The sequence below is a fragment of the Pteropus alecto genome, unplaced genomic scaffold (assembly GCF_000325575.1).
Source record: "Pteropus alecto unplaced genomic scaffold, ASM32557v1 scaffold56, whole genome shotgun sequence".
Lineage (NCBI taxonomy): Eukaryota > Metazoa > Chordata > Mammalia > Chiroptera > Pteropodidae > Pteropus > Pteropus alecto.
In genome coordinates this window covers 618250-629155 of record NW_006438871.1, presented here as the reverse complement: position 1 = coordinate 629155, position 10906 = coordinate 618250, and the positions used below count along the sequence as shown (strand labels likewise).

Genomic DNA, 10906 nt, shown 5'->3' with positions numbered 1-10906 from the left:
AGGGCCCAGCCCTGCCTGCGGCCCCGGCCGGGGGCCCTGCCGCCCAGGGCGCATCCGGGAGGGAGGGCGGCCCCGGCGTAACGGCTGCCAGCCCCGCGATCGTGGACATGTTTACGGGTTTTAAGACAAAAAGGGTGTTGTAATCATTCCCGTGGCCTCTAGCAAAGTCTAAAGGCCACACGGTGTCCGCGGGCAGCCGCTGGGTGACTACAGAACCAAGTCCCGACCGCCCCCTTGGGGAACGGGCTCCCTCTTTCGGGGAGAGCTTTGCGCCCAAGCAGGTGCGAGGGTCCCGTCGGATTCCAATGGCAGCACACTCTTATTTACAGTTATCGTTTAGTTAGCATTGTGTATGCGGTTTGTATAGGAAAAAACGGAAACAAATGTGCATAAACCGGTGCCTGGTAAACTCACGGGGTGCATCCATGCACGGGGACATCGGCTGTGAAAAGCTCCTTACCGACAGATCTCCGGGTTTTGATAATTGGAAAAAATATTTCCACTCCAACTCCCAAGTTGTTTTAGATAGGAAATGTCGATTTCTATATTTATCCGGCAATATATGAAACACCTGTGTACGCTGTATCCAACTTTAACCTGCATAGTCATTAGTTTCGATTGAGTGAAAAAAATGCTACTTTGCGTAGTTTTTGTGTATTTGAAGATTGTTGTGCAACATACATAAAACTTCAGAAAACCAGTCAGCACCATTTTATCTTTTTCTGAAAAATACAGCTGCGAAAGTGCTGTGCCATCATTTGGGGGAAAGTGTATGTCACATTTTTGCCCAGCAGGCACACCTGTTGCCAGAATAAAAATGATACTAACAATGGATGTCCCTGAAAATCAACGGCTGGGCAGGGAGGTGGGAGGGAGACTTCGCAGCTACTGCTCTTTCCAGCGACCTTGGCTCCTCCAAGGACTGCAGCTTGCCCAGTCCGGCTTTGACTCAGTGACACTTCTACCGTCAGTGGCCTCTGGTGTAGCCCCGACAAGAGCGCTGCTCCAGCCACTCCTCTCAGCGCTGGTCTGCCTCTCCTTGCAGACTGCTGCTGCCCCCACTTCTGCTCCCCAGGAGAGGCCTTGTTCTGCTCACGTGGGCTGCGGCTCAGGCCTCCCACACGGCAGGCGGCCCCCTACACACATGCCGGGCTCCAAAGTGAGCTCGTGGCCACACATGCCGGGCTCCAAAGCGAGCTCGTGGCCACACCCATGCGTGGTAACAGGAGGCCGTGGCAGGGTGTTCCTCTGAGGAGGTCCATCTCCTTGTGTCCTGATTTTCTCCTTGTCAAACATGTTCCCTACGCTTCCGCCTGGTGTCCGAACGGGCCTCCCTACAGAAGAGGTGCCCTGGGAAAGGCATGGGCCTGGGGTCAGCTCTGAGGAGGGGTGACCGTTAGATGCCAGGCCTGTCGTCTCCCCCACAGCCCCACAGCAGAAACAAGGCAATTTGAGAAAAGAAATATACTGTTTATTATCCATTTGAAATTTCACATGCACTTTTAAAAATTAAAACTCTTTATTTAAACATTTCAATAGCATCTTATCAATTTGGTGGCAGCAAAAGAAAGACTACCAAAGACAAATATTTTGAAAAGCATTTACAAAAATACATTGCACAAAGTCCTATCTTGCATCTTTAAAAATAAATTAATATTCAAAATATTTCCACCCCAACTCCCCAACTGTTTAATATAGGAAATTTTGATTTATATATTTATCCCGTAATATATGAAACATCTGTGTACATTGTATCCAACTTAACTGCATAGGCATTAGTTCTGATTGTAAGTGAAAAAATGCTACTTTCTGTTATGTAGTTTTTGTATGTTTGAGGACTGTTGTGCAATTTACATAAAACTCTTCAGAAAACCAGTCAGCACCATCATTTTATCTTTTTTTCTGAAAAATACAGGATTTATGGTACACCAAGAAACTGTCTTAACCCAATAAAACTTAAATAATTTTAAGGTAAAACATCTGTAACACTTTAAGTGCCTTGTGGACATCTCATTTATAAAGTCTGCTCAGTATAACAGTCTCAGTATGAAATATTAATTATAACCTAAATGAGACTCGCAGGACTTGAGGGAGAATGGTTGACGGTCGTCCTAAGAGGCAAATCCCCACCAGAGCCAGTAGAAAGTGCCACTGTGAGGAAAGTCATGGTCACGAGACCTAACGGTTCTATGAATTCGCCGCACTGACCAGTCCCCCTTTGATAAGCGCATCAGTGGATTCAAAACATGAGCCTCTGAGAGATCCGGAGCACGTTAGTGTTCGCTTTTCAGCCAAATTCAAAAGACAACCTGAAAACACCCAACCGTTGGATTCCTCAGTTCCCACTCGAGCTGTGAAGTGGACACTCCGGGGCGATCCCAACGGGATGAGCCTGGCGGACCTGAGAGCTCTTTCTCGGGGTCTGGATCCGGACTGTCCCCCTTCCAGTCAGAACCACTGCAACCCGCAATGAAACGAAACCGAACTCCCCCGTGGTCCCGCATGGAGAGCGGCACGCTGAGCCCTGACCTTGCAAATCTTTCTCAGAAGTAGAGCAAACTGAGCAGAAGAACACATTTTAGGCGTTTCCCCACCTGGCAACTTAAAATAACTAGTGGTACTGAATAAAAGAAAACCCCCACCCTAAAGGAAAGGAGCTTGGAACCCTGAAACTTGGTGACATTGTTTCTCCCTGAAAGATACGTATGCTGGACTGAAAAGGTAACCCCCGCCCCCGACCCCCTCAAAGTCCTTTAAAAGGGCCGGTGAAAGTTTCGAGAACACTTCAAACCTTTCAACTTCATTTGCTTTGCTCCTGACGTCAAGGAAAGACAGGTATAAAGAGCTTTATGTTTAAAAACAAATCCCCAAAACGAAGTTAAGTGTCTTTGCGAACCATACATTCAAATGCATTTCCGAAGCCACCGCTGCCAGCGGCCCCCGTAAACCCGAGCACTCAACATGCAGTGTTTCCCGCGGACACAACGGCCAGCTGGGCGCACGGCGTCGCCGCTTCAATCCCCAGTCCTGCTGCTGGCGGTCAGTAACGTTTATTTAACAGACGACGTCATGCTGTCCGTCCTACGCCTCGTTCAGGGAGGATCCAGTGTTTCGGGCTGTCCCAGTATATACAGAATGTACAAGAGGAGCGAGGAGAGGCCTACTTGATAGGCTCCCCGTGGACTCTGAACCGGTAGAGACACGTGTACTCGGGATGGCCCCAGTTGGACAGAACCCGAAGCTCCACGATTTGGAAAGCTCGTTCGGGTCTTTTCTGAAATCAAAGGGGAGAAATAAAAGTCACACTTGTTTTCATATGAACGCCCCCAAGCCCAGTCACTCCCCCGTCCGCGATACTTGACAGAAGCAGCGACTAAGTTTTCAACATGCACAGGGTCATCTGCCGCAGGACACGAAGCTCAGGCAAAACCAAGAACTCGTCACACGCCACAGGCTCACTTTCAGTCTGTCTCAGTCACAACGCACTCAGGGAGCGAAATCTAGACTCGACGCCAGCGCTCAGCTCCGCCGCAGGCAGAGGCCGACCCTCAGGCCTCCATTTTGGTGAGGTCAGCCGTGTCCCACCGACACAAGGGCGCGGCCTCGGGACACGGGGGCCAGGGGGCGGGCGCAGGCTCACCGGAGCATGGAACATCTGGAGCGACTCCCCTTCCTGATCGTACACAAACTGGCCCAGCAGCTCCCCTTCTTCCTCGTATTCATTTTCCAGTCCCTGAAACCGAAACCACACGGCCGTTAAACTGGGGCGCACGGCACTGCGTGCGTCAGGACTGCGCCCCTTCGCCATGAGGTGGGGGACCGCTCTGCTGCTCCGCTGTGGTGCAGCCTCTGGAAGGTAGGGCATTTCATTACGGGGCCCGTGAGGGAGGTTTCACTGCTCCCATCACTGACAGGGAACACTGAGGCTGCAGGAGGGCCAGGTGACAAGGAGCAGAAACGTGACTGTCTGCGGGCAGGCCACTCGCTACTGCGTGGCACCCCGCCGCCCGCGACGCTGCAAGGGCCCGGTCCAGGGGAGAGGGCAGTCAGCGGGAGGCAGTGACAGGGGGCGCAGGCCATCTGTTTCAGCAGGGACAGCCTTTTGGTTTGGGTGATAAGAAAGCTCGGTGGATGGACACCTGTGACAACTGCATAGCACCGTGAACATCCCTAATGCCACTGCACTGCACACGACATGTGTGAAGATGGCCGACTTTATGCTGTCCGCACTTTCCTACAGTAACGGAGGACGGTGGCCTCGCCCTCCTGCGCTCTTCACAGACAGCAGCTCTGCGGGGCCCCTGCGCCCACGGCCTGTCTCTCTGCCATGTCGCTGGCAGCACCTGTTCACCTCGAGTCTGTGTCACATTCAGGTGATTCTCACAATACTGCCCATCTTTCATTACCGTACTGACTATGGTGATGTGTGATCAGTGACCTTTGATGTTACGAGTGTAACTTTTGGGGTGCCATGAACTGCACCGACAGAAGAGAGCGAGCTTGACCGATAAACGCTGTGAGTGCTCTGACTGCCCCACCGACTGGCCGGTCCCCATCTCTCTCCCTGTCCTCGGGCCTTCTCTGTTCCCTAAGGCACAACAATCCTGACATTAGGCCAATTATAACCTGACAGTGACCTTGACCTGCAGAGGCCGAGAGGCGCGGAGGGAGGGTAGAGGCAGCACGTGCCGATGGGGACGCTGCAGCCAGCCCCCCAGGAGGTCCGGCCAGATGGCTGAAGAAGTGGCCGCTCTAAACAAGACTTGTGATGTGGACAAGAGAGACGGTCTCGCTCGCGTTGGAAGAAGATGCCGTCGGAATGAGAGGAAAAGTCAATCCTGGCTTCAGAGGCTCCCAGGACAGGCCGACTCCCATCAGGGGATAGCGTGGCCGGTGCCTTAGACTTGAAGCCAACGCTCGCTCACCATTCTGACAATCCTAGGCCCCCAAGAATGACGCGAAATCTGCTCTGCCGGTGCTCTGTGAATGGAACAGGCCTGGATGGTGGCATGTCTGTTTAAAACATGGTTTACGCAGTATTTTAAGCTCACTTTCGAGACCTACTGCTCAGAAAAGATTCCTTTCAAAATATGACCGCTCAACTGACGAGGCCCCTGGTCACCCGAGAGCTCTGACGGGGACGGACACTGAGATAAATGTCATTTCATACCTGCGAGCACAGCGCCCATTCTGTAGCCAGTAGATCGAGGAGGAATTTGACTTTCAAATCTTATTATTTAAGAAGTGCATTTCGTAAGGCAACAGCGGCCATGGACAGTGGTCCTTCTGATGGATCTGGCCAAAGTGAACTGGAAATGTTCTGGAAAGGATTCCCCATTCTAGGTGCCATTGAGAACATTTGTGATTCGTGGGGAGAGGTCAAAATATCAGCATTAACAGGCGTTTGGGAGAGGCAGACTGCAACCCACACGATGACAGAGGGCTCAAGACTGGAGTGCGGGAAGCGACTGCAGGCGGCGGGAACAGCCAGAGAGTGAGAACTAGCGGCAGAGCCTGAGGACGCGGCTGACCCGCTGCCTCGCGCGATAGATCCTGAGCGAGGCGTTGCCTCTTACGGACGAGCAAAGAAAAGGGTTTCTAGAGATAAAATCTACCCCTGCCGAAGACGCTGTGAAGGCTGCTGAAATGGCGACAAAGGACTTAGATTACGACATGGCCTCAGCAGAGAGGGCGGCGGCAGGGTTTGACAGGGCTGACCCCGATTTCGACAGAAGTCCCACTGTGGGCACGACACCATCCAACAGCACTGCGTGCTGCAGAGAGAGCGTTCGTAAGAGTCAGTCCATGAAGCCGATTTCTCTGTCGTCCTATTTTTAAAAATGGCCCCCAGCCTTCAGCAACCACCCCCCTGACCAGGCAGCAGACATCATCGAGATTCTCCACCAGCAAAGATTACGGCTCGCTGGACTCAGATGACTGAGCCTTTTTCTTAGCAACACAGTATATTCGATAACGTCTGCGCATTGTTTTTCAGATGGAACGCTATCGCACACTTCACAGACTGCAGTACGGTGTGAACATAACTTTCACACGCACCAAGAAACCAAAAACTTCGTGTACCTCACTGTATCGCAACGTTTGCTCCACGGCAGTGGGCACCTCTGAGGTAGGCTACGGCCAGTAGGAAACTCAGGTGACCCTCTGAATGAACGTCGTTTTCATAATGGGAAATGACTTCCTAGGCAGAAAGTGCCCCGGAAGAAATTCCAGGTAATAGCAGATGGAACTAAACACAAAATTAAGACCGACAGTAGCGCTATTTCTGTAACAGAATGACTCATGATTAAAAAGCTCAAATATCTGTAAGGAAACTAAGACCCCAAAACATGAATAAAAACAAAACCAGAATCTACAAAAAAAGTCAACACGCATATGAAATACGTGGAAATATAGACTTAAATAAGATGTATTTACCTATCAAGTTAGAAGACTTTTTTTTTTTAAAAAAAGGACTGTTAGAAAGGGAACAATGGGATAAATACCACTGGCAGAAACAGTAACGACATGTATGGTGCAAAGAACGCATGGCCCTCAAAACGCTCACACCCTCGTCACGCCCTGGGAAACAGTAAGTGCCACTTCTGAGGGTCTAGTCTAAGGAAATGACTGAAGATGGACGATGTCGCGCTTCGTTCTGAAACGTGGACAACTGGATTATTCAATAACAGGAGAACTAGTACGGTAAAACGGGATTTGCTACACCACAGTACTTTCTGCTGCTACTTATAAAGATGTGTATAAAGAGTTAACTGCCATAAAAAAATAAGATAAAAATTTTTAAGGCAGGAAACAAAATTTTATACAGTGTTGTCTCAACTATATTTTTTAAAGGGAAAAAAAGAGACCAAAAAATGCCACCACATCAATGGTGACTTCTCCGGGTGCTGGGATTCTGGGGGTCCCTTTCCCACTTCCTTGTTCTTTTCTGGAAATTCAACACCATACAGTTGTCAGAACCACCTTTACACGCGAAGAGATGGGAGACGAAACAAAAGTCTCTTGGCCTAGCACGACACACACCCCGGCGTAGCTCACACCCCCTTACAAGTGGCCCTCCCTGGGAAAAGGACGAAACGGTGCCCTCCACGAGCAGCCTGCTCACTCAGAGTGCCAAGGGCAGGAGATCGCCCTGGGACCCCCTGGGACCCCCCGGACCGCCCACTCACGTAGACCGCGAAGTCCTTGGGGGCGCTGCTGATGTTGCCGGTGGGCGACAGTGCCTTTGGGATGTGCTCCAGGGCGAAGCTGGTTGGGTGGATCTTCATGGACAGCCTCACCACCAGGTACCCCTGGGAGCCTCTGAACGCCCAGCAATTCCCCGGGTACATGTCAGGCTAGGGAAAAGGTGACATGTGGGAGCTTAACAGTCGAATGAGCTCTTAACCGCTTAGAAAACAGAAGCTGTGAGCAAAAAGACTGAAAACACTGAAGCAAAAATACAACTTTTACGTGGTAAAAAAACCATCACAAGCAAAATCCAAAGACAAACTGGGGAGAGGGGTTTGCAACTTAAACCCCAAAGGGTGACCGTCCCCAGTACACGAGCAGGTTTGCAAAAGTTAAGATAACCAGGATCTTAAAGAAAAATGGGTGAGACACAAACACATTTCAAAAAAATAAGGTTAAATGGCCCCCAAACATATGACAAGATGTCCCACCTGACATAACAAGAAAAATACAAATTTAAATGACAGGGTGTTACCATTTGTCATCTAACAGATTACAGTATCTGAAAGTTTGACAAAACCCACTGCTGACGCTGTGGGGAAACCACACCCGCACACGCCACTGGTCCGTACGCGACCTCTGGCAGCACAGCCACGGCTTACGCGTCTGCCCCGACCCCCACCCCACTGCCGTCCCTGACGTACCAGCTAAAAGGAAAAATGGCGGGCAGAGAACACTGCCTGCCAGAGAGCTTCTAACAGCAAAAGAGGAGGCCCGCCTGCGGCAAGGCCTCGGCGACCAGCTGCGGGACACCCGGCAGGCCAGGCGCCGTGCTGCTGTGCAGTGACCAGAACCAGCCTGCGTACACAGCAAGGCGCACGGCAGCCACCTTCTGTGCAGGGAAGTGGCGGAGGGGCAAGGACACGGCGAGGCCCGCACTTCACTCGGGCTTCGTGAGGGGAAGCTGGGACACTGTGCCTGTGCTCGTTTCCAGCTTATCTTTAGTGCCAGTGACCGGCTGCCCTCGGCTCCCCTTTCTGCCTGTCCTGCGACAAGGGGTCCGGGCCCTTTGGGTGTTTTCCTCTGCCAGCCCAAAGGTCAGGCTCTGTCAGCAGCCGGGGCAGGAGGGCACGGCAGGCTCCCGGCAGCCCCCGGGACATTTGGGGGAAGTGAGGCACCTCGCTGTGGGCAGCTTTCCTGGTACCCTGGAGGGTGGATCTGGCAGGTTCCACCAGTGTGGCACCATTTAGTGACCTACGGCTGTGCCCTCCACACGGAGGTCTGTGGGGGGCGGGGGGGGGGAGGCCCTGCGCAGCCATAGGGTGCTCACCCCGCATCTGCTCTCCCAGACCCGCAGACCTCGCCGAGTAGCCATCACCTCTGCCCCATGCCCCCAGGCCACTGTCCCAGCTGGGCAGCCAAGGACAAGGGGATCATTCGGATGGCGCCAGAGGACCCCAAATCTTCCATGTCCTGACACTTACTTAACACTCGAGTATCATGAATCCTTGATGACTGGGCTGGTGGTTTTTAAGTGAAAGACGACTACCGTGTGGGTGTTTCACGTGAAAAACAATTTGAATTTTCTTCCAAAAACGTCACTACCAGCAGGCAGCATTTCGACACCGAGGTAAACGACACATCTGATGACGTGAACGCTTCGTCCTCGAGCCCTTTAACCGTGGGGCAGCCCGCTGGGGCTTGGCGTGAGCACAGCGTAGCGTGCGCCTCTCCCCGTTCTCGCTGCGGACAGGGGGAAAGCACGCCCACGCTGTCTCAGGGGCCTGCCCGCAGCTGTGACGGCCACGCCCGCTCACGACCGCACAAGGACACGTGCGAGGCCCTGCTGAGGGCATGAGAACTCAGCCTGAGGCGGGACAGGGACGAGGGGGCCCTGGCGGTGCTCTTGGCCTGGCGCCACTTCCTGGGGCACACTCGTGACCTGCACAATCTCTTGCATGTGTCATGTACCCAGCCGGAAGGCTCAAGAACCTGGCACGGAGCCGGTCTCAGCTGGCACCCTAGCCAAGCCGGAGGCCCCGCAGGGCGGTCACGGAGCCCACGTGAGGGTGCGGTGCGGGCGGCCGGGGCGACCTACCTGGATCACGACGCGGGGCGACTGGGAGAAGTACCAGAGCGGCACCCCGAACAGGCTGACGAGCGCGGTCCTGGTCTCGTAGGTCTCGGAGCAGCGGGTGCTCAGGACGCTGCCGCCTGCAAGCAGAGCGCGAGTCCATTTCAGTGCCTGATTCGGCGCTTCGGGACCGGCAGCGCGACCCCGCTCGGGGACCTGCCTGAACCGTCTCTGACTCGTACAAACCGACCCGCCCCTCACGCCGGCCCCGCTCTTAATGTCCCTTTCTCCCCGGTCAGTGTCACAGGTCTGCGACTGCCGTCGGGGGCACGCTGTGGACCTGCTGGCACCGACAGACCCTTACGGCGCGGGCTGTCCCCTCGTCTGCACCCGCGGGGACGGCAACTCTGAAGGAACTTTCGTTCATCCTGAAGAACGACGAACCCGGCCGGCGCCCGCGCTGCCTGGCAGGTGAGTTTCAGGGGCTAGGGAAGAGGCCACCACGTGTGCTGCGGAGGCTGCTGCCGCCGCCGGGCGCAGGGCTGGGGCTGTCTGGGGAGAGGGGCTGTCGGACTGGATGCGGCGGCGGCACGCGGCGGTGCCCTGGCAACCACTGCTATGTTCACCGTGAGATGGCGAAGGTCACGTCATATCAATCGCATCTCCACGAGAATGCAAAAGCAGCGCTGAGAACAGGCCGGTTCGCCCCGCAGGACACAGGGCGGACAGGACGTCGATGCCAAAGCCCACAGGACAGACAAGTTGGTGTGGTAAGCAGCAGCAGCAGCAGCAATAAGTTAAAAACAACAAAGTAAATAATAAAAATAAAGACTCCTGGGGAGCTTGCAAGTGACAAGGCAGAGGGCACCACAGCCCTCGGGGCGCCAGCTCACCATCGGGTGGGCACCTTAAACAAAAAACAAGGCACTTTGACCTGCCGATCAACAGACCCGAACCTCCGAAGTGTCTTAAAACGCTAATCACTCTACGAAAGTCCAGAGCATGGCGACTCACGTTTCTAGCTCGCAGACCTGATAAATGCCTCATTTACTGACAAATCCTTCACTTCGGTTCAGCCTCCTTAGATGAGAACTCTGAATTAATGACATACAGATTTGCAAGAATTATTGTGCTTCTAAGAAAAAATGACAACCATCAGTCCCAATGAAACGTTTAAAATGTCTTTTGATCTCTCTGAACTGAAAAGAATTTCCTCAGAAACCACTGAATTTCAAAACATGTAACTAACTCAAACACCTTAATGTTCTACAAAGTCACCCCAAACAAAATGTCCTCTGAGATGGTCCACAGCCTCCTTGGCGTGCGCGATGCTGGCAGTGTGGCTGCTTTGACGTGTGACAGAGGTTCTCCCCCCATGCTAAGGATCCTGCAGGATGGCGAAGGGAGCCCGTGCCAGCGGCCGGTGGGGACCAGGTTCATGACCGGGGTCCCCATTCGAGGCTGACACAAGACACGTCGCCACATTTCCTAAACCACTGGGATCAGGCACGTTGAACAGCCTGTGGTTTTAAACCAGCCCTTCACACCGCTTTGCTCAAGGAGCAATGCCAGCCCACCAGCCTCGCAATGCCTGGATCTTAAAAATTCAGCAAGATGAGATTTTCTGCAATACGCGTGCTGGCA

General features: G+C 53.2%; 1 protein-coding gene across 7 annotated transcripts in view; it reads right to left on the bottom strand.

The window, feature by feature from the left end:
* Positions 1 to 1449: 1449 nt before the first annotated feature.
* SUN1 (Sad1 and UNC84 domain containing 1) overlaps positions 1450 to 10906 on the bottom strand; it is a 37779-nt gene continuing 28322 nt past the window's right edge. For 6 of the 7 annotated variants that reach the window (XM_006915874.3, XM_025049556.1, XM_015592486.1 and 3 more), the window contains 4 exons: positions 9287 to 9402; positions 7188 to 7355; positions 3641 to 3733; positions 1450 to 3274 (listed from right to left, as the gene is read on the bottom strand). In XM_006915874.3, the coding sequence (XP_006915936.1) occupies positions 3161 to 3274; positions 3641 to 3733; positions 7188 to 7355; positions 9287 to 9402 (491 nt within the window). In that variant the 3' untranslated portion in view covers positions 1450 to 3160. The remainder of the gene's footprint in view (positions 3275 to 3640; positions 3734 to 7187; positions 7356 to 9286; positions 9403 to 10906) is intronic. The other variant, XM_015592484.1, reaches the window with a different exon arrangement.